At 44.5% G+C, this 24,202-nt stretch overlaps 1 protein-coding gene across 6 annotated transcripts in view; it reads left to right on the top strand.

The window, feature by feature from the left end:
* Positions 1–24,202, top strand: part of KCNJ5 (Potassium inwardly rectifying channel subfamily J member 5) — a 127,097-nt gene that overhangs the window by 32,585 nt on the left and 70,310 nt on the right. For 3 of the 6 annotated variants that reach the window (XM_417864.7, XM_046903828.1, XM_004947965.5), the window contains 2 exons: positions 5,711–6,657; positions 15,830–16,630. In XM_417864.7, the coding sequence (XP_417864.2) occupies positions 5,711–6,657; positions 15,830–16,176 (1,294 nt within the window). In that variant the 3' untranslated portion in view covers positions 16,177–16,630. Of the gene's footprint in view, positions 1–5,710; positions 6,658–15,829; positions 16,631–24,202 lie in introns of those variants that run through there. The other 3 variants (XR_006932095.1, XR_006932096.1, XM_015298110.4) reach the window with 1 other exon arrangement.

Genomic DNA, 24,202 nt, shown 5'->3' on the forward strand with positions numbered 1-24,202 from the left:
GACAAATCTATGGACTTTTATATGACTCACTCACTTCCTGTTCAGATAAAGGTTGGGAGAGACACTTGGCGCTTGGGATGATGCTGGCACTTAACCAGCCATTTGGTCTTAGGTAGATCACTTTGTCCCTCTGTGACTCATTTTCTCTTGTCTGCAGTTCAGTGGCACTGTTACACCTCTTGGCGTGGAAGGAGCCATTATTTGGCCAGCTCATCTTGGAGCTGTTCGGTTGCAAGTTGCTGTAGAGGTGTGAGGTGGTGTTAGCATCCTTCAGCTTTATTTTCTTTTTAAGCCAGCTGCAGGATTATACAGCAACTGTCAGTTGCTATAACACTGCAATATTTGAACAGCTTTTGGAGTAGTATTTTCTCATTGAATTGAGGTTCTGTGTGCCCCAGTACACGGTGTGCCATGGGTAAACAGCCAGGAACAGGAGGAACAGGAATGTCTCATCACGACAGGACTGTCTGTCTGTGTTCACTTGTGTTTGTTGAAAGGTAACAGTCACTTTTGCAACGACACCATAAGGTCTCCCTAAAAATAGACTGGGGTGAAAGGTCAGGGAGGCCGCAGAGTGCCTCAGGCAGAGCCGCTCCCTTGGAGATGCAGAGATCAAATTGGTTTATTTTCTGCATTTACTTGTTGGTATAGAGAATATCATTTGGCTGTTCAGAATTGGTTCAGAACACCCAAAGGCACAATATTATTAATCTATCCTTTGCACGCAGACTTTTTGTGCTCAGCCTCTATAACTCCAAGAGGTATAATTGACTGAAGGTTATGCTGCTGACATCCTCCCCTCCTCCCTCTGTGTTATAGTGGGGAGTGGGCAGCCCTGGTGTTGTGGGAACTCCCTGTTCTCCAGTCCCTGTTCTGTAACAAATTGCTGCAGCCTGCACACTGCTGTCATTATGACCTGTCCTGGAAGCCCCAAAAACACAGCCTTCATTCTCATTATAGTTTCTGTGTTGATCTGAAGTTGACCGCCCTGCCACAGGTCTTCCATCCATGAAAACATCTCTGTTTTGCTTCCCCATCCTGATAAATGGGAACCAGAACACTTCCTTATTTCACAGATATTAAATAATAATCATAATAATAACCATAAAAATTAAACATGTTACTTGTATTGAGCACTGAAACATTTGGATGCTCTGGGGGACACATTACTGCCTCACAAATGACAACAAAAGGGCTTAGGGATATTAGAACTGTGATTATTGCAGGGGAGAAAAATAGACTGGGAGGTAAGGAGCAGATAAAGGTAAGGCACAAACACCCATAAGCTCTGTCTTTGTGCCTTATTAACTTTCTACCCAGAGAGATTTCCTTACAAGGGATTTTGTTTTGAAAGAATGAACACCTCCTGTGTCGGTATTCCTGAGCCTAATGAACCCCAAGCAGGAAGGTCAGCATTAGTGCTGAGTGAGAATACACTCCAAAAAGCAGTTATTGGGCTGAGGGAGCTTTGGGACCACATGCTAATTAGTGAAGTGTCACAGGTCTCTCTTGGGCAGCTTCCTGAAGTGTCTTGTCTTGGTTTTGGGTAGCATTCCTTCACCTCTGGGTCCCCAAGCACTTTGCAAAGAGTCTTTATACCCTCTATTATATGTCTATTTCTAAGAAAGGTGGAATGAATTGCACAAGATCTTCCAGTGGTGATCTGTGCTTCGTTAGCAGTGTAGGGCTCCTCATCTTGGGAAGCAGGTGATAGAGTTAAGTAAAATCCTGACTTGGGGAAATAGGAGGGTTACTAAAGAACAGTTGTCCATTTATTCCCGTGGCGTAAGGTGACATGGGCATTGGGTTTGAAGCAAACAGTGGGAAGTGACTTTTTACCCAAACTTAGTGGCAAGTTCCTATATCCAGACTCCTATTGCCTGCAAGGTTAGACTTCTCCAGAGGCAAATCCTATCCACGCTGAAACCTGTGTTAACCCAAGTGAGATCAGCAGTTATCTAAATGGAAAAAGTCACCATGGCCAGCAGGGAAAAACCTCATGCAGACTATATCAGGTTTGCCTCCTGAGATGTCTTCAGCAAATTTTAATCATGAGCACTCGGGGCTATCAGGAGGTACATCGGCACTATAGGATGGGCTTGTAGACAGCTCTGCAGAACAATGCCTTGGGAAGATATTAACTAACCCCAGTGTGACCCTGCTTCAGCAGAGCCAAGAGCCCAAATGTCGCTGCCTGCCCCTGAGTCTGTCTGGCTTAAAGCTGAGCAACAGCCAGTCTGATAAAAAGCCTCTTTGCAAGGTTGATAATGCAGTGACTCACATCTTCTTTTGCAGCTATCTGTCCAAAAGGAAAGCAGCTTTGTACAAATGTGACATTTTTATTATCCTGGCCCCATTTAACCAAAGATGGTAAATGCCAGTGAAGCAGAATGGCGTGCGTGATGGTAAGAGGCAATTCTGTGTCACAGATCTCTTTGCTGGATGGAGCAATGGTTTACAAACTGAAGTCTAAATCTCTGCAAGATGCTTGCACATAATTACCAGTACCTGGAAAAGATGCGTATACTTGATGGCAGCGTATCATACAATAGAGAAGTAAACCAACTCCTTACATAGGGACAGTGGTCCTCTTTGGTGTCTTGCCATCCATAATAAAACTCTCCAATGCAGCTGAACTAATAAGGGAATAATAGTGAATTTCCTGTTAGATTCTTCTGCCTCGGATCTCCCAGATTGTATTTGTATCACAGATTTTACAGCTGGGAAATTAAGGAAGAGGGAGAGGCAGTGATTTGCTCAGAATTAGAGAATAAATACTGCAAGCATTTGTAACAGAAAGCTGGATAGTCTTCAGACACCCAAACCTGTGCTCAGAGATTCATGCGCTTAATTATTTTCAGTAACCACATACTGAGTTTGTGCTCTCACTGCAATGGGAGAGCATTAAATCAAATATTAGCAGAGGTTGTTAGGCTACTGCAGCTGTCAGTAAAGTTCATTTACAGCAGGAATTTCTTTGCTTTAATGGAGCACTTGTGAGGTGTTCCTAAAGATTTCCAGACAGATTTCTCTTGACCTATTGCTAAAGATCAGTAGCATTAGAAAAGTGGTGTTGCCAGTCCCCTGAGTGTTTTAGTTAAAGCAAGTTTCCCTGTGTTTTCATTAATGGGCAGTCCTTGTAGCTGGTTTCACCAGAGTGATATTTCTAGGGATTTAGTCCTTATGATTATTTTTATTCTATTCTGATCTTTTTAATATGTTTCCAGATCCTTTGGGTCTCTTGGGTATGAATCTGAAATATGGAACCTTACACTATAGATGAATGTCTTGAAATCGGTTGTTCTCTCCTATGTAGTGTTAGTGCAAGCGAAATTCAGTTTTACATTTAAGTTTTATAACATTTTTTAAAACAACAAAATTCTTGTTTAAATCGAAAACGTGCAACATTTGCCTGCTTTCACACTTGTACACATATATAGATGGACCCAAATCTTGAGTGTAAATGGAGTACTGGATCGATCAAACAATACAAGAATCAAAAGTGCTGAGGAGGAAGCACAGAGGTCCTTCTCTGTACCAAATTCTTTTGAGATCAGTGATGGGATGTTTCCTCCCCTCTTAAAAAGGCAAATGAAAGTTTCTGGTTGTTCTGACTTGCACTTGGCATATGCTATTGCGCGTTGTGAAGTGAGTGTCAGTGTGTACCCTTATAATCTCACAGCTCAAGCAGCCACTTGGTGTGCATGTAAATAGATGTACACCGAAAGGCAGCAAAGAGCCACACCAATAGCTGGGGGGGGGTTGAATTTGTAAGAAAATGACTCGAGATATGTCTAAATCTGCTGTTAGCCAGCTCTGGGAGTCGTCTGCAGAGAATGAATGTGAGGACAGAGCTAGGGATTAATATTCTGCCCCAATCCTTGGTGATGCTGTGAGAGAAAGGGAGCAGCACAGTGCTGGGGTTACCTCACCTGTGTCCACGATGACAGGCAGTGGGCACAGCAAACCAGTTCCCCTAGCTTACCATACCAGATACACGGATCCCTTCTGCTTCCCCTTCCTGTGACTGCACTGCCCCAGCCCTGGCTCAGACCCTTCCAAGCAGGCAGATCTGCCAGCAGAAGGAAGCGCTGGGGCTGTGCTGCGGACAGATGGCCGGGCTCCCTGGTGGATGGAGCCAGCGGGGATGGTTCCAACAACAGGCTCTGGCTGCTTCAGTGGGGTAATGATTGATGCTGACTTGTACAAGGGCGTGGAGCAGTTCTTTGCTGTTAACCAGACTTGGCTACAGCAGAATAGAAGTGGAAATTTGTTGCTCCGTGTATTCATCCTGCCTCTGCTTCCTTCTTGCCCACCCTTCATGCTTTTTAATTCTGAGAAGATGAAGCTACATTCCTTGTTCTTAAAATTATCTTTCCCAAGACACTCTTAATTGTATCTCTACACCTCTTCTTATTCACAGGCTCATAAGAAGATTAAAGATAGAGGGAGCAGTAATAGATTTAGTTGGATTTTAATAGGATTTGCAGAGGGCAATGCAGAGAATGAACATCATAGAGAATATTGCTACTCTATCTTTGATATTCCTAAGGCTTCTCAGGTAGTCTTTCACAGAGATTTTGTCTGTGCCCTGCATTTAGAGTGGAGATTCTCATTTTTCTATAGAGCATGCTTGGGTTTTTTGTTTTTTTTAGAGGTATATCGAATCATCTGAGTAAACAGGATATTGCATGATAACCAGCAAAAATCATTTCAGGCATAATTTTGTATTATTTGTATCTTATCAAGCATAGTTTTGCATGTAGAGCGTGGGTTTTTAATAGCTGTTACATTTCTGAAAGTGTCTGCTGTTTGTCTAGCATCAAATGAAGTAAAAGAGTTCTCATATATCTGGTTACCAGTAGGCCCGGATCCATCAGACCCATAGACACGTAGTTGAAGATGCTGAACTGAAAGCCTATTTCACCTCTGGAATTCAGGATCCCAGAATAATTTGTGGAAAGGAGTGAATATACCTGGAAGGTGAATCAGTACATCTGAAATCTTCATTATCCCTGGAGGTTCTTTTCTCTGCTGACTGTAAGGGAAACCTTGATGAATAATTTAGACTTGTGTGAGATTTAGGTAGGCAGTAGCGCAGAGTATTTTCTGTGCATTTCTAAGGCTTCTCTTGGTATCTGCCTGAAGCACCAGGAATCTCCAATCTCTTTTGAGAATGCACATTATTACAACTTTACTTTGCTTCTGGTTGTGATCTCTGGGAAATTTTGGGTCTAAAACAAAGAACCAAGTGAGCACCATGTAAGAAAAGGAAAACCAAGAAGTTTCAACAAGGCCACTGTGTTTCACCCAGGCCATTCTCATTTGCCTGCTTCTGAGGTCCAGTGATGCAGTAAGTGAGGTGACAGGCAGCTGCTTCACCTTCAAAGAGACTGTGTGCTACAGATCGGTATTTAACATCCAATTCAGTATGATGCTGTATTTAGCAGGGGGCTGCTGGCAGAGAAGTGCTGAAGCCCTTCAAAGTGCTGTGCAGAGCAGTACCAGGAGGGAAGATGTGGCTTGAGCAAAAAGCCTTCCCAATGTAAAGTTAGCCTATATCCAGCCCTGTACCAGCATGCTTCATCAAGGCAGTGTTAATGTTTGCAATGTTTGTGGTCCTGCTCTCTCCGTAGTGGTTCACACAGCACGACCGTTGTCTCAATTCTTTCCCTTTGATCTGAAACTTCATTTCTTTTTTCTCCCCCAGCCCAGCCATGGCCAGAGATTCTAGGATCTTCATGAACCAGGACATGGACATCGGAGTTGCATCCAGAGAGCCTAAGAAGATTCCCAAACAGGCTCGGGATGACGTCCCCATTGCCACTGACCGAACCCGACTCATAACAGCAGAAGGTAAGAAGCCACGGCAGCGGTACATGGAGAAAAGTGGCAAGTGCAATGTGCACCATGGGAACGTTCAGGAAACCTACCGATACCTTAGTGACCTCTTCACTACACTGGTGGACCTCAAATGGCGTTTTAATCTTCTTGTCTTCACTATGGTCTATACCATCACTTGGTTGTTTTTTGGGTTCATATGGTGGCTCATTGCCTATATCCGGGGAGACCTGGACCACCTTGAAGATGAAAACTGGATCCCTTGTGTTGAAAATCTCAGTGGATTTGTTTCTGCGTTTCTCTTTTCTATTGAAACTGAGACAACAATTGGGTATGGCTACAGGGTTATAACTGAGAAGTGCCCAGAGGGCATTGTACTGCTCCTGATCCAGGCTATTCTGGGCTCCATAGTCAATGCGTTCATGGTGGGATGCATGTTTGTCAAGATCAGCCAACCAAAGAAGAGAGCTGAAACCCTCATGTTTTCTAACAATGCAGTGATTTCCATGAGGGATGAGAAGCTCTGTCTCATGTTTCGTGTTGGAGACCTCCGCAATTCCCACATTGTCGAGGCTTCCATTAGAGCCAAACTGATTAAGTCCAAACAGACCAAAGAGGGAGAGTTCATCCCCTTGAACCAAACGGACATCAATGTGGGATTTGACACTGGAGATGACAGATTGTTCCTGGTGTCACCTCTTATCATCTCACATGAAATCAACGAGAAAAGCCCCTTCTGGGAGATGTCCCGCACCCAGCTGGAGAAGGAAGAGTTTGAGATTGTGGTCATTCTGGAAGGAATGGTGGAAGCAACAGGTAAGCACTTGTCAAAATCAGTCACAATTTTGAGGGAGAAAAGGGAGAAATTTCACTGCCAACATATTGGGGTTTATCATTCCCAAGTGACTCCTTCAGGTAAGGTACTGTTGTCTGATTTGGATAGTGATTGAAAGAGAAGTCTAGCTCACACTGTAATGTTTGGAGTCACACAAGGAGTTAGATGAAGAGCTGTCCATAGTCAATTAGAATAGATCCATAGGAAAAAAAGGAATGAACTGAACGAATCTGTAAGGTCTCATGTGGTTCTGTTTTCTGTGATCAAAATTCATGTTGCAAATCCTTTTCCATTTCTCCTCTGTATTAAAATTTGGCTGTAACTGCTGTTTTAGATAGTGCTGTGGTATTGCTACATAATGGAGGCTGTGAAGGAAGTGCCCCAGTATTACAATATCCCATAAAACAGCGTGTGCTGAGACTGGATGACTTGCATATGATGCGGGACATGTATTTAAAAAGGAGCTCAGAGAGGAAAAATGCCAGCTGTTTAACAGCATAAAACAATTCTGTGCAATAGGCAGATTAGGAGATAAGCTCAGCTGATTCCCAGCTTCCTCCTATGGGTGTTTTTGTGGTAGGCAATGGAAGAAATCTGCTTCCATATAAAATGAATCTGGAAAAACTGTGTGCCTCAGCCTTTCAAGGTGTGTAAAAAGGGATATGGCGGTGTGCTTCACAGGGTGAGAGTATGGATGTCTGCAAAGGCCCTCCGTGTTCTTCCCAAGGGCAGGATACAGTACATCCCTTTTGGGTCTGGCTAGTGGAGAAGATGCTTTTACTCTGGAGTTATAGCTAAAAGATAAGGCATAAGGGATCATTTTAGCACTTGCAGCTAATTCATTTATTCTAGGCATTGAGAAAGAGCCAACAGGGAGCAAGCGATTTTAAGCAGCCTGAGATGCGGATGCTCCCTTCAGGCAGGCTTTCTCAGCCTGGGGTTGGCAGCGTGCCGTGGTCAGATCAGGGTCCTTAAAGGCAATGGGACTGCAGGCAGCAGGGAGGAGCGAATTACTGTCTAGAGATGTGGGAACCTAGAAAGACTCGAAGATACAGAAATGCTTTTATGAATAATTTTGCCCTTTGGCATTTAAGGATTTTTCTTATAAGACTGCTCTGAACCCAAGTATTTTTTCTTCTTGTTGAAGCACCCATTCTCTCTGAAGCACTAACATGGGATTTCTGCTTGATGTGGGTTCTCAGTGGCATCGGCATCCTGTCCTACAGATTCTGCCCTTAACTTACAATGAATACTGTCCCTTCCTTGTGATTTGTCCCTGTTGGTCTCCTAACAGCTGAACATAAGGAGGAGGAGTATCTCCAAATCCTGCAGCCCAGAACTTCAGATCTGAAGACAACACTCTAGAAAGCTACCTCTGTTCCCTAATATCTCCCTGCAGTCATTAGTGAATAGCAATAGGTGAGCATTTCTAATGGGTGGTTATGCACAGACTGCACTGTGCTTAGGTTGGAGTACTGCACTGTATGGGTGGAATTCATGTGGCATTGCTAGGCAAATATTCTTTGCCAGCAGAATACTGTAGAGATGTGGCAAAAGAAGAGGGGGTGGAAAAGAATATTAAAGGGGAGGATTTGTAATGGGAGCTTATTTTGTAGCCTAAACAATTACCAGATACTAGAACCACCTAATGTGAGCATGGAATGCAGTTCCTTGCGTGTCCAAAGCCTCTTCCCTCATCACACTGTGACACTATCAAATTCTTTTTGAACAGTACTGCACTGCTGTCCTCCTATGAGAGCTCAGTCTCTGCTGGATGTGTGTGAGGGGAAGTCATTATCAGCAACAGCCTTAAAATTAAAAGAATGGCATAGGAATAATATTACTTTACAAATGGGCTCCATTCCCAGAGGGATTGTACAGACCAGTGTGTAATGAGATTAAGGAACAGACATCTGTGGAAATGATTTGTTATGGTCTCAGAAGACACGTTGTGAAATTTCAAAACCAGAGCTAGGAGAGCCAGTTTTCATTGGGCTTAGAGCAGAGTGGGAGCAGACCTCAGGTGATGGTGTGATCTGATTCAGAGGCTGAAATGATTTTCCGAATGGCACATGGGTGATGGTTTGTCCCAGCGAAAGGAGCTTGTGGACACATGGGGTTTCTGCTTCCCTGCCTTGTCCTTACACTTCATAATATTGATTAAACCCATTCTAGAGACTTTAATACTGAAGACCCTCCCTCCATACCATAAACTTTGCTCCCAGCAAATTCTTTCGGTTCTTTCCCTCCTATTGCCTATGCCCCATCTGCTTTCAGGAATGGTGTAATTTACCTGCAGTGCCACTTCTATTAAATGATGACACCACTACAACCTGTTCGGGTTTGGGACAGCAAGAAAACACGGCAGGCTACTTGTTCCCTTAATAACCCCCTATGGGGCTATTAAGCACATCCAGCTCTGCTCACGGTGCCCCAGAGCAGACAGGTCCTGCATGCACCCCTGGGGGAGCTCAGCTCTGCAGTTGTTGGCAGGAGGGAAAATGAATGGAGACTCTCCCAGTCTGTACAGAACAACAGATCATACCCTGCAGCCAGGGGGGAAGATGGCTGTGTTTGGTAAGGAGTTTGAAAGCGGGCCAGATCTGACTGTGCTGTGATTGTTAACATGTAAATGACCAATGGCATTCTGAGCATTGTCTCTGAGTGAATAATGTTCAGTGAGTAAACGTTGAGGGGAGCAATTTCATAACCACTGCCTGTAGTTTTAGATAGCCACACACTGTCCAAGAAATGCCTTGTCCTGCTCTCAGACAGGTAACTCTTCTCACTGACCTTGAATTCCCATCCCATGAAAGGCAAAGACAGTAAATAGTTTCAAATAAAAAGTGATCTTTTGTTTGTTTGTTTAAAAAATGTACGCACACAGGAAGCACATCAGCCAGCCTGAAATGCTGGGTTTTCCTTTGGCTGAAGAAGAAAATAAGCATTTTATTAGTGCAGTGAGAGCTCTCCAGGGACCCACAGCCATTGCACTCCCACCCCACACAGCCAGGCTGCAGCACAGCTGCTGCTCAGGGCCTTCCCAAGCACAGTTTCAGTGTGGTTGTGGCACTGTGACCCCACAAGAGGTTAAGGGCACCAAAGGGAGGCTGCATTTCTGTGCAGATCTGTGGTGATCATTGCTGAGTGAAATAACCACTGGAAGGACAAAATCAATATAGATGACAAGAGTTCTGACTTCCCTGCTGCTTTGTGGGCATCCTGAAAGCAGCAGCTCTGCTCTCAGTGCTCGCTTAATGAATTGGTCATAGAGATTACTTTAGGGAATTAATTCTCTTGTGCCATATCTTAAAGAGACACTCGTCCAGATCAGCTGGCCCAAATTTGACCTGCAATAAAAGGAAAGAATGAAGGTGGAAAATCTGTTTGCCAAGTGAATACATTTTTGCTTTCACTGTCTTTCTGCTTCCCACAATGGTAAGAAAAAAAAAATGAGAACCATCCTATTGACAGAAGGGGGCCAGGCTGGAGTTGGCCAAACATCTTGGCCTTGCCCTCCTGGTACTTAATATCTATCAGGGCATGCAAACACAGTGGGGATTCACTCACCTCTTCTGTGTGCTTGCAGAGTCAGCTGGGTTGTGTGGTGGAGAAATGGCTGATTCAATTAGAGAACATGAGAGACTCCATTTAAAAAAAACCATGTCACCCTCATTCCCATTGATGAAACAGTCTACGTACCAGAAAAGACCTCTTCCAGCTTTACCTTTCTTCTGCTACTTAGTGACAACTAACCAAGACTAAATGTATCAGTACCTGTCCTGTAAACCTCATTCTGAGTCTACAGTGTCCACTATTGCTCATGTCTGGGCATAGAGACATTGGTGCATTGGTGTTTGTCACATCACCCCTGGTCCTCAATGGTTTTTGCTGCCTCTTTTCCCCATCTGTATTAAATACCACACAGTCTAAAGACCTAACTAGTCCATGGCAGAACAAAATTATAGTAAACACCTGGAAAGGACAGGATAGGTTGATATATTTCTGGCTTACAGTCTACATAAATATATATATATGTAGTCAGCCATGTGTCAGGATTCTGCATCTCAGTTCCTCATCCTGTCCCTATGGGAATATAGCCCTTTTGCATCTCAAACCATCCATCTATACAGAGGATACAGTCAAATGCTGTGGCTGTAAACGTAGGAGAATAAGAAGCAGTCACAACGTAATACATTCTGAAATTAGTCATGATTTTCTTGGGAGAACAAAGGAAGGCTGAAATTAATAAGTGGATTTCTCATGCATTCAGCATCTGGTTTGGGTTCTCTCTTTGTTTTGTTTTGCATTTTGCATATAAATACATTTTCTCTTCTGCAAGAAGGACCTTGCAGAACTGTTACAGACACCGCCTATGTAATTAAAGGCAAGAGATAGACACCTGCAGACATTGCTCTCACCACCCACACTGTGCTCTGTGGGCAGATGTGGGCACACCTCTTGTCTTAGATGTCCCTGCAGTCACTATGAATGCCTTTGTGAGGAGTCTGCAGCTTTGGGGGTACCTGGGCCTCAGGTTCTGCCTGGCAGAGGCAAGGCCACCAAACTCAAGGTTTTCAAATCACAATACCCTTTTATTACTACTTTTTTCCCAGTGCTTGGGAGCTTTTCCATGCCTGGAGAGCATTCAGAAAAATTAAAATCCTATTACTCTCCTCTGGCATAAAAATCAAAGTGAATCAATCCTGGACATGTCCTCCTCTCAAAGAGACATGCATGAATAATTGGAGGGCCATGCTCCTACCTTCTAATATTCCTTTTGAAGTTGGAGGAATATTGACTTTTTGGAGGTTGCAGTGTTCCTCGGTCTAATTAATGCAAAGAGACTAATAGCTTTTATAGCTATTGAAATGCTGATGCTAATCTAAAGACGTGTATTTCTTAATTGGAGTGATAGAAGTAAATTTTTTATAGCTACTGCTTGCCATCGGTCTGCTGCTATACCTCTGAGTCCATCAGTTCTTTGTCTGTACTCTGGCAGTGCAGCTGGAGCTCAGCTGAAGCAGCAGTCTGCACTGTGCAGCCTTAGTGCACCTGGTACAAGGGGAGAAATCAGCGTGTGCACAATAGCATACGAAGCCAGGGCCAGAGAGGTGAAATCACCTCCAGCAGTGTCTGTGGCTAAACTGCAGAGAGAGCCGAGCAAATACAGCAAACATGCAGTCAGCATCCACATGATGCGCTGCCAGCAGATAATCACTGAGCCTCGTGGCATTTAAATGAGGAGAGTTAATTTTAGGCTGATGAAAAATGTTGTCTTGACAGCCCCAGGGGTTGGGATGGCTGTACCCGCTGAGGAAGTCCAGGCTGTGTAACAGTGCCAAACGATTCAGCTCTGCTGCTGATGTGATCCGATGGAAGCCTGCAGCCATTTCTTGGCTGGTGGGTCGTGCTTTGTGGTCCTCCTGCCCTCTCCTGAGAAAGTGCCAATATGGGTACGGGCTGTGATGGTACATGGGGGGAAAAAACGACCTCTGAAGTTGGAGGGAGACGGCTGGCTCTTCTCTGGGCACCCAAACAGCTGCACAGTGCAGTTAGAATTGGCCCACGATAATGAAGTTTGATTTTAACTGGTGACCTGAGGGTAAGCAAGGCCTGGAAATCTGGAGTGCTTTCCTGCAGCTTTTCCCCTTTCCATAGCAGTGAGGCAGAGCCAGCAGCCTCCACTTGCATAATCAGTGGTGTTGCAAGCAGTGAAACATTCTGAAATCTGCAGCTCTCATTGAGTACATTGCAGAAAATACAGGCTCCTCACTGAGAGAGCCATCAGATAACTGCTTTTTGTCAGCACGTATTTACATGCCTTTGTCTTTGATAAAATGTAAGCTGCTTGATCCCCATTGATTTTGATGACAGAAAAGTGCCTATTTGGTGGAGTTCCCTCACACCAATTTTACACAGGAATCTTTCCTCAGTCTCTCTGTTCTTGAATGCAATGACACACCTGGTTTAACACACACTGCAATATATTTCACATCTTTTCATCAACTGGAAAGCAGAAACAAGCCATTCTGAATGTATATCTGGCTGCTGTGGACAGGACTATGCACAGACCCCACTACTGATCCTGGTCAGCAGAACCAAAGTCCACTCCTTAGGGTTCCTCTGTAATGAAATGATCATCAACGCTCTATGAAATGCTTATTGCAGAAGTTGAAAGCAGGAGGCCCTCCTGTGGTCTCCAGCTATCTGAAAGGCCTGGAGCTGGCTCCAGCTTTACTGAAAACTTGGTGTGTCTGCTCATAATGTTGTGCTTCTAACCCTTATCTGGTTTCAATTCAAATGCAGTTTTGTTTGCAGTTGAAAGCTGAGCTCTGAGATGAGGTGGGTGGGGGAGATGGAGCTGGAACTCGAAAGGTGAAAGTGTTGCACATCGTTTCCCATTTACACAGCTGACAGGCAGTACCAGTTTATAGAAGAAATAATTGTTCATTTTTAAACCAGATTGTTTAGGAGAAAATTAAACCTTCACTGGACCTGGAAGAATCAATATGCTTGGAAAGTAAAAATCTCTGTGATTTTTACTTGGATGTAAGTTTTGAAGCACATCTGCTTATGCTGACAAAGGAGAAATGAAGATATTCTTTGGCATTAAATGTGTTTGAATGAAATGCCCCAGTCACTAAGTATTACTTCCTTCCTTCCTTATAACTGTACCAAATATCCACACCATTTAAACCTAAAACATGTAATTATATCTATTTTAAGAAAAGCATTAACAGCGTTATTCAAGACCAAGTATCATACTGTGATTATTTTTGCAAGAAATTCAGGGAGTTTGAATCTCCCCCAGTTTATTGCATGCACTGTGCAGGACAGCAGCACTGCAGACAGCTGCAGCAGGAGCACACAGGGCAGGGCTGCTGCAATGGAGCAGAATGGCAGTGACCCATTTGGCGTGGTTCTTGATGGATGTGAGCATAGGACGTAATGGTCCACTTACACCCATGGACTTGGACAGGCAAGGCTTGTGAAATAGGACCGCTGGTGTTTGCAGTGAGTGCAGAGTGGTGCATGAAAGGTGTGAGCCTAGGGAATAACAGCCCCGCTGCAAGCCAGAATCCAACATCCACAGCACAGAAGGCAGAGTGCAAGTTGTATGCAAATGGGAGGCGGCTGCATCCATGCGCTGTTAATAAAGCAAGGTTTATTGTTTCCACACCTCCTCTGTCATCTTTTTGCAGTTACAAAGGCAGTGATTAGCCAGGGACATTACAGTTGCATTAATTAACCAGGCTGAGGAGCACAGGGCAGCCTGCAAAGCAGGCACTTAATGGAATTTGAGGCAGAGACAATGCTGCTGTTTACTGGGTAATGTAGGAGTTGCCAAGCAGTATGTCCCCACGCAATTAAAATACCACTGCACATGTGCTAAGAAGGAATATTGGAACGGGATTATGGAGCAATTACAAGTTGTCTTATTGTGCTGGCTCTGCATACCCCTGGGGTTACAGAAAGCAGCTCCTGCAGGAAGCTGGCAGCGAGCAGTATTTGGTTGATGAAAGCTTTCTATTGTTCCTTCCTTAATTGAATATTTACAGCAGGAAATAACTGTGATCGGGTCTCTGGAGTTCGGGTTCACTGTAAGGTTCTCCCCCAGTGGAAGAACTATTTAAGGCCATGATTACAAGGCAGGAGTTCCCTTTGGATGCCTCAGACCTCTGCATTTAGCAAGGCCATTCTTTCTTGGCCTGGGTTCACAATGCCATGCCTATAGGCAGCTCCTGGAAAGCCATGGTAGAAGTCAGTCTGTCTGCTTACAGCTCCTAGCCCTGTGAGTGTCAGAGGCCTCTTCTGCATTCCTGGGCTTTGAAAGCACTCAGTAAGAGGCAAGTAAAGTCTTCAGCAGATCTTGCTTGTGTTCATGTCTTAATGGACTGTAGCAGCAATATAAGAAACAAGCTTCAGTCTGTTGGAAGGTAGCTTTTTGAAAGGATAAGCTTTTTGATTACTCTGAGATATCAGGCAGTCCATAGAACTCACATGGTGACAACACATATCCTCTTTCCTGAAGCATGTGACACCATCACTTTCCCCCTGTGCGTTATTTCGGATCTCTGTTTGCATACTTGCAGCTGCAGGAGGCAGGCTTGGAAGCATTGGCTGCAAACTGGATCAAGTGCATGTTTTGAATGTATTCCAGTCAGGGCCATCACTCACACCCCAAAGGAGAACAGAGGGAGGGCTTTGTGAGGTCAGCTTTCCTACATTTCACCAGAATTAAGTGCAAAACATAACACATTCAGGGTGAGCAGACAACAAACGTTTGGAAGAGAAGTCAGCCTCGGCTTCTCAGTCAGCAGGTGATTCCAGAGGAGGTCACTCCAATGCTGAACCCTTATCTCTGCTCTGCAAAGCCTCTTTAAAAGTTTTCAAAGTACATAAACAAACTCTGATTCTTGGGGCTGAGAAGAAGCCTGACAAAATCAGTTTCATATTGCCCATTGTTCGTTCATTCCATTAAGACACTGAATTCAATATGTTTACGAGCTTGACTATGTGATGCTATGTGCTTTGATTCAGCCAACCTATTACTGTTGGATTGAACCCTCCAAAGAAATATGTAAGCCAGCATGCCATATAGGTCATATCAATGGGGACAGGGGCCTGTTCCTCCTTACAGACTGCATCACTTGGTGTGCAAGGGGAATAGCTGGTGGGGCTGTAGCTCAAGAGGGACAGCATGGGACACAGTGGGAGTGCAAGCGACTTTGGCAGTTCATTCTCCTTGAGGGTTGCGTGGGTCAGGATTGAAGTGCATTGGCAGGGTTGTATGTCATTCTAGCACGTGATTCAGCAGAAACACTGTTAGTAGCAGCCACGCAAGGAAGCAGCACCTCGACAGAGAAATGTGAGGACAGAGAGAAGCTGCTTAGTGCTACCAGACTTCAAAGCCTTAAGTGCAGGTTTCAGGAAGCAGTCTGAAGATACGGCGATGAGTCCACCCCTTTTCCTTTGAGAGCTCAGCTTTTTCATGATAGAGGCTTTTATGAGGCTTATTAAGTGAAGACTTTGTCTGTGTCCCAGAGCAATCAGGTATGGAAATAACATGAAAGTGCTTTTAAATGAAAGAAGTGGCTGGATGAGCATGTAAGGAAGCTTTGCATTTAACATCCCTCTCTTTCCACCCAGGGATGACTTGCCAGGCTCGCAGCTCCTACATGGACACAGAGGTGCTGTGGGGACATCGCTTCACTCCTGTCCTCACCCTGGAGAAGGATTTTTATGAAGTCGACTACAACAGCTTCCACAGCACTTACGAAACCAACACTCCTGTGTGCTGTGCCAAAGAGCTGGCCGAGTCCCGCCGGGAAGGGCATCTCCTCAGCAGTATCTCTAGTGCCACTGTCCTGGGCGGAGGCAGAGAAGCAGAGACAGTGAGAGGGGAGGAAGAGGAAGAGGAAGAAGACAGGGAGCCAGCAGCATTCAGTGGAGCCAATGGGACAGCGGGAGAGGTGAAAGAAGATCTGCCTGTATAACACGTGAGCTGCTGGGCAGTCAAAGCCCATATACACAGCAAGTGAGGAATTGAGTCAGAGACCTGAGGTTTATATCCAGATCTCTGTTCCTGCTGCTTGATCTTGGCGAGTCACTGCACAGCACTGTGCCTCAGTTTCCCTCCCCTATAACTGTACAGTGAGGTTCTGAGCTTTGCACTCCTTTGCAAAGCATTTGGATCTCTGTGGACAAGGCTCACTAAATACAATCACGGTTAAAATTGAAATCCCCACCAGTAGTTGTTTCAAAAAATGTTCATTGGACATTCAAAATGTATCTCCCCTTGCAAGGGTATTTACAAAGGTAAAGGTCTAGAAGCTCCCATCTCAGTATGAAGAATGTGTTTTCATGCCTTCACTTAACTTGTGAGTGGATGTGTTGTAGACATTGTTACTGCTTAATTAAAAGAAGACCAAAAAACCTCTGTTGTACAAAGTGGAGTTCTTGTTTCGTGATTTTGCAAAAGGATTTTAGTTGGTGTTCTGCTGCAAGACCACAGACATTGTTGTTTATTTCTTACCAAATAGGACAGCTTTCCCTGCAGATCTTAGCAGGTTTATCCAATGTTTTTATCTATCAAACCAATGTGCCATCTTTGTGCACTCTTTTTATGGAACCTCTGATACATTTCACAGTCCATCCACAATGAGAGAACAGATAGATGCTGCTCCAGAAAGGTTTATTTTCTGGCTGGGTGTCTCATTTCCAGTTGATTATTTAAAAAAGTTATGTAGCTACCTGGGAGCTTGGAATGATCTGGAATTTCACCTAGAGTTCCTGGAGTAGGTAGGCTGGGTAAGTAACAGTTTGCCAAAGGGTCTGCTCTTCCATAAAGCACATACTTACAGTAAGGGTTTAGATGCTGATGTTCCTATAGCTAATGGGAACACATGTTGACATAAGCAATGCCATCTGGCCCCCCTAGTGCAAGCACGCTGATTGGTGGTTGGCCCTGCAACATTCTCCTTTTGTGAGGTAGGAGGTGCAGTAGTACATAACAGGATTAACTAAGAAAGAAAGGTAAGGAAATAGGGAGAAAAAAGGGGAGAGATTTCCTAGAAGGGTTTGTCCTTTTTCTCAGATCCTCACTTCTCACTCTACCTCGGCCTCTGCAAAGATTTTTTTTGTGTTCCAGAATGTTTCATTCTGTAGCTGAAGTGGACTCCTAATGTAGGGGTGAGTAATGGAAAGGAGGACTGTGACTGATCCATGTGAGGCAGAGGCAATTTCATCTCCTCAGAGAGAGGTTATATAAGCTCTACCCAGTGAGTTAACTTGTCCAGTTCAATTCAGCATGAGAGAGGGCTGTCTGGGTCCCCTATGTGATGCCAGAGATAGACAGCTTGGAAAATAGCACTGGATTGCATCCATCCCTTGCTTCTCCTACCTGTGTGATACCCTCCGGAGAGAAGCCAGCCATCTTCAAATCGCCAAAATGCTATTTCACCACTTCATTTCCCCTGAGGTCTCATCACAAAAAGCTGCTCTTTTCTAGTACTGTCGAGTCTGAGAAATCATATATGCTCCATCTTAGGAATGTTTGTCATTGAACATCATTAGTGGCAAAATAATGGCTGGATGTATAGTTGGGTTGTGTGTGCACACCCATTGCAATGACTGGCAGTTACGTATTTCTCCCTTCTTGAGCAAAGCCCTTTTGCCACTGTGTACTCTCTTGGCTTCCACAGACTGTTCCTGTGTTCGAAGTTTGCACCTTGTTGAACAGATGCTTCAGTGTCAGTGTGAGCATGCACCTTTGTATTTGGTACATACAAGGAACCATACTTCCAAGTTGCATAGCATGACATTTATGTGGGGGTTGGTCAGGAAGTCAGGTCATTGTCTTCCCAAAGCATTTCAGGCCAGCCCACATTCTCCTCCTGAGCTGCATCCCAAGGTTGATTTCATTGAGCATGATGAGTTTTTTGACAGTAAGAGAGTGAGTCTCTTCCTCCTCCAGAAATACCTCTGAAAACAGAATCTATTTCCCTGCTGCTCTCCAAGCATGTGTCGGACAATCCACCATGCGAATAGCAGAACAGATCCCCTCATTGCTGTGATTGAGGTTTACATGCAAGTCTGTATCTCTTATGTGAGTTGAAATAGCTCACGTGGCTATGCCCACCCATGTAAATAACCAATATATACTTTACATTCATCAGCCTCTCTCCTTTAAAAATATTAACTGATAATCTGCAAGAAACATTTATAGCCTGTAAACACACCATGCATACACAAATAATCATTGACGTTTATACAACGTACCCAGTAAACAAACTGAAAACACACACTCACAACATCGATTACGCCTCATAAATGCGTTACTGGTAAGCAACATTTACAACTGTACCTGTCCACAAGAGCATACAGTTGTAGCAGTGTCGGTACAGCACAGCTGGCTCTCAGGAGCTGTGCCCATGGTGTGCCACTCACAACACCCACATGTAGATGTGCATGCCTGGCTCCTGCTTATTAACCACCAGCTGAGGACTCTGCACTCTTTGGCTCAAATACAGATGCCTTCATGCAAATGTAAAGGTACACTTCGTCTCTCCAGCAGGCAAATCTATGTGCTCAAATGCTTTTCCAACACCATACGGTACAAAACAATGGAAGTCTCAGCAGCCAACACTCACTGAAGTAGTTTGATTTCAGGTATATATTTCTGTCCTGCAATTATTAATGAGTGTTTCTGAGCAAACAAAAGCTATATTTCTTGACAGGATAGCTGGGAAACACCTTCCTAATGCAGGAGAGTTGATGAGCTGTGAATGGAGGCAGGGAAAGAGAGCTGCTCACAAAGTAAAGGCTTTGTTGTTAAGCTTGATTTTGTTTGAGGGTTTGGGGCTGCAGTGGGAGGGAGGCCTGCAAGCCCTCAGCCTGTGCATCAGCTGCTCTCCCAGACCACATCATCCAACTGTTCCGTTCTTGTGCAGTGTCACCAGTGCTCTTACACAGCCCAGCTGACCTGGATGCCTCATACACTGCTTCCTCCTGCATGACTCTCCATATTTAAGTGCATTAAGACTATTAGTTTTTACTAAACTGTGTTTCTTAGATTGATGTGAAGACACATAGACAATAAAAATGCAGCTCCTGGCATTTGCTTCCTGGGGATAATCAACAGAAGTGTTGAAATGTACCTTTATTTTTCATTTGAGCTTCCCTGGCTTTCATTTCTACTCATTGTGAGACCTGTCACTCGTTTTTATGCTCAGATTTACTCCTTTTGTTGTTTTCTCTCATTTATTATTATGAATATATTTCCATCAGAAGTAGTGGATCTTGAAGCAGAGATAAGAGGGAATGTTATTTATGCTCAAGTAATTAATACCTTGTCATAAGCTCTTCACTTTGCCAGTCATATCTGCTGCAATACAGGAGGGCACATTGCCAGATGCATTAAGCAGCAGTTTTGGGGATGATGGAGAGGACACTTAATGGGGTTACAGGGAAACCAGGCAAGCACTGAGTTCATGCATAAAAGTGACAGCAGTTTCCATTTCAAGGCCAGTGACACAGTGATAAGTGCTGAAAGTCTGATTCTGATGCTCTCACTGGCACCATTCAGCCCAGGGATAGCTGGTCACTTAGGTAGGTGCGAGGAGAGGGAAGCAGGAGCATCTAGCTGGTGGCATTTTGCTATATGAAGAAGTCAAGGGCAAGTTCCAATCTCATTTATGCCAGGGAAATGGGAAGACCCTCTGGTGGAGCCCAGTGGGTCCCTCTGCAATGCCAGCATATAACAGAAGAGTGTTCAGCTCTGAAGGACTATTGGCTGTGCTTTGGAGGGGAGGGCTGCATGTTCAAGTGTTACTGTGTGTAGGCAAATACATACAGAGGTGGCTTCTGTCAAACAGCATATGCTGTTGGAATTACTCTTGCTACAAAGTAAAGCCCTGAGAAAGCACCAAGCTCATGGTCCTGGTTGATGAAGATATTAGGGTTCATGCCACAGAAACCTAACATTCAAGTATATACTTTTTAAGTTCTACTTTGGTCCTCCAATCCTTTATGGATTTACAGCTCAGTTAAGTAAATGCAGATAAAGCCAAAGGTTACTAAAAAATACTATGAATCCATGGTTCTATCCCATAGTGGAAGCAAATGCCTCCCCCCTTACCTGTTACCCAAACTGCCTACAAATGAGTGTGTGCAGCTAGCTAAGCAGTTAAACTGAACTGCCTATTCCCATTGCTTGAAAGGGAAAGAGATGCACCATAGGAAATCCTAGAAACAGGAAAGCCCATCCGATGAAAAACCTCATGAGAATTAGAATGGCAACTGTAGCCCACCATATTTATGCAGATTTATCACTGAATGAGAAAAAAAACTCGCAGTAATGGAAAAAGAAATGATGCTAAAAGCTATTCAGTATTCCTACACCCCCCCCCACCATGTTTGTTCCGGGTTGTTCTATCGTGTGTCCATCATTTTCATGCCAAACAAATGAGCAGTACAATCACTACCGAATTCACGCCCCATCTGCCTCCCTCGCATTCGGTAGCAGAGCTCAGCTGTTTCTCTTCCTCCCAGAATAGAAAGAGGAGAGACAGATGCCAGGTGCAGGCAGAGAGAGTCACTGCCCAACCGACCCTCAAAGGAAGGCCAGGAGGGGTTTGTCTGTGCTGGGATGAGGCTTCTCTTTGCTGTCAGGCTGAGAAAGACCACATGGCTGACACAGCACTCAGATAAGGAGAAGGGAGCAGGACTGCAGCTCCGAGGACCCTTCAATAACACAGACGAGATGTTTTTATCACATTTATTCCATGATGTCAGGTTTTATTGAATCATGGTTGTCTCTCTGTCTTGTGCTTCCCCTGCCTGTTTTTTCTGCCCATCTGCTTTCAGGTTCCTTGTAGTGAGACTGTGAGCTCCGGAGTGCAGGATTGCTGCTGTTGTGTCTGCAGAGCAGCCAGCAGGGCTGAATCCTGCAGTGATTCCTGCAGCATACATGATAAACCATCATAATAATGAACTGAACAAATAACTGGTCCTAGCTGGTATAAATGAACAGCTAGCCTTGAACCAAGTGCTGTTCTTCATTATATACAATATCAAAGAATGCAGCATAATTGATGGCTAAGGCAATGGGCTGTGACTCAGAGAACTTGTGTTTTATCCCTGGCTTCCCCTGACCCCCTGTACAAATCAGTGCGAGGCAGTGCTTACACGTGGTGCTTTGTTTGTCATATCTGTGTAGGCTGTGCTTCAGGAAGACCCATGAGCATGTCCTGAATTTCAAGCTGGCTGATTTTCCAAACTAGGGCTTGATGGCTGCAATTTAACTGAGGCAGGAGCTACAGCTTATTCTGATGTGGGATCTGGGATACTGTCACGGGGCATCAAATAGCAACTGGTAGGTCATGCTCGTGATTTCAGCCTGATTGCTGTGGTCACTGATGGACATAAAAACCAGGAACAACTTCAGAGACACAACATTGGGCGGCCCCCGAGCTGTGTCCCTGCACTGTGCAGCCCCTACAAGCAATGCGTTCAGCTCATGCCTTGTTTGGATGGTTGATGCGGGGTGTGTATCGTGTTCAGAGTAAGGGCAGTTCCTGGAATGGTAATAGTTCCATTTACATAAAACATATTCATTAAGCTGCCTGAGCACTTGTACCCCTCAGATGAGCTCTCTCCCTCACCACATCTTGGCTGCTTCCAGCTTTATTTATGGTCCTCCTGACCTTTTCATTACTCAGTCTCTCATGGATCCTGTCCTCTGTATGTTACCACATCAGTTTTTCTTGTCCTGCTTGACATTTAATTTTTATTAACTGTAGTGTAGATGAAGTTGTTTTTCTTTGTTTTGCACACACTGTTCTACTGCTCTCCAGGCCATAGAAATTGTCACTGTAGAAAGACAAGGGAGAATTTCCTGTCCTGAAATTTTGAGCTTTTCCAGCAGCAAATTGAAAATGAAAGCTGGGGGTGAGCATAATGATGTCTCCTTGGGCTGCTGGGAATGACAAAGTGGGTACATGAAAGTGACGCTCATGGGGAACCTTCAGGTCCCTGTGTGTTCCTCAGTATCCATGGCACACATAAAGTTGTCCCAGGCACTGGGAGTCCCTTCTGCCCCTCCTGCTCATCTGGCTGGCGCTGCTCCCCAGCTTTGCAAAAAGTGGGAGCTCATTCTCACATGAGCAATTATTGTGACCTGTCCAAATACAGATATTGATATGTTCTGTAATCCAAACCAGTCGAATGTTTCACATCGAATGGATGTCCTTGGTGCCTGCAAATCTGTGCCTTGATGAGGGGCAGGTACTGGGTGTCCGGGGGGGGTTCTTCAGTGGAAGAGTTGAAAGTGGATCTCCTCATTTCCCATGGGACGGCGGTATTATTGACTGAACCATAGTGTTTGCTACTCTGTGTACAAGGAATATCAGATGTCTGGAAGAACTAATGAGTATTCAAGCAGTGCTGCATTCCTGTGATCTCCAGCTGATGGCTGCGTTCATTCATACGCGTTTAAGTAATGCTTAGATTTGATCATTTTTCATAATCCTTCTTTAACGAGGAGAAAAACAATCAGGCTGCGCTTTCATGGAGTGAATTTGAAATTAAAATTAGATATTTAGGTGTTATTTCAGTTGTAAAGTAGCCCTTAGTTCTGATGGGGGGGAGGGCAGGGATTCCAATTATGTTTAATTTGTATGCACAAGGCTCAGCTAGGCAAAGTACGAAGGACTCTTAGATGTTCATAATATTTCTATAGTGCACAGAGCTTTTCAGCACCAGCATCAAATTAGTTCTTGGAAGCAGCTGTTCACTATATTAACGTAATATATCCCACACAGAGTGAAAGAAACTGCTTGGCCTTTCAGATGAGAGGACCCCCAATCTTCATAAATATTGAACTGTAAAATCCCTGCATAGGGAATACAAGCTGATTCTTTTCTTTTACACCAGCTGTGAACTACTACGTGTGATGTATGGTACAAACTCTCCAGGAAAGAAGAGCAAATTGAAAACACTGCCCCTGTGGGTTCCCTTATTAGACTTGAAGTGACTGTGAAATTTGCAGGACGCAGCTCATTAAAATAAGGCTGACAATCTGTGACCTCTTGAGTAGGAAAGATATGATCCATGCTGAAAAACAGGCTGTGGCCTTGTTGGGGTTGAATACAGCTCCAGAGGAGGAAAATGTGGATAGCTGCTTATTAACCCACTCATTACTGAGGCATATCGGTTCTTACAGGTGCATCTTCCAGGGGCTGGGTAAGCAGCGGCCAGCTCACTGAGGCCCAGCTCCAAAAGAGGTGATGGGCAGCTGTCATTTCCCATCACAGCACCCACTGCTGTCCTTCACAGACATATTAATGACCTGCTTTGCCATGCATAAAGTAATGGAAATGTACTTGTCTGGGTATTTCATCCAAAAAGTGGGAATCCAGCACCCTGCAGGGCCCTGAAGAAGCTGCTTTATTCATTACCAAGACTTTTGTCTACATTTGAGGGTACAGCCCAGCACTCACAGTGCACTGAGTTATCAGCAGGAGCAAAGCTGTGCTGATGCCCACAGCTGTGGTCTGCTCAGTGTGCTGGGGCAGTGCGTGCTGAGCTCTGTCCTTCCCATAACCACCCTTCAAGATCACCCAGCTTTATATGGGAGAATTAAAGTACCAGGGAGAGCTGTCCTGGCTGCTGTAAATCAACATGGCGTTATAGAACTGTCTGAAGCCAGACAAGACTGCATGCTGCAGCAGACAAGCTGACTTGCCCGCAGGCATAAGTCCTTTCAATCCCTGTGTGTTAGGTACACACCACCTAGGGCACTTTCTGTTATGTGAGTATCCAGCCTGCTGTCGTACATTTCGGTACTGAATATTCAGTAACAGGTTGTTTGCACTGAAGAAGAGAACAGGATGTTTTTCCCAGAAAGTTACTTCTCGTGCCACAAGAACCCAGGGAAAAATATGTCCAAAAACACTACCATTGGCTGCTTGGGAAAGCAGCAGTTGGAGTGGTTCAGTTCGATCCCTAAAGTGATCGTCTAAT

Source organism: Gallus gallus, chromosome 24 (assembly GCF_016699485.2).
Source record: "Gallus gallus isolate bGalGal1 chromosome 24, bGalGal1.mat.broiler.GRCg7b, whole genome shotgun sequence".
Classification (NCBI taxonomy): Eukaryota; Metazoa; Chordata; class Aves; order Galliformes; family Phasianidae; genus Gallus; species Gallus gallus.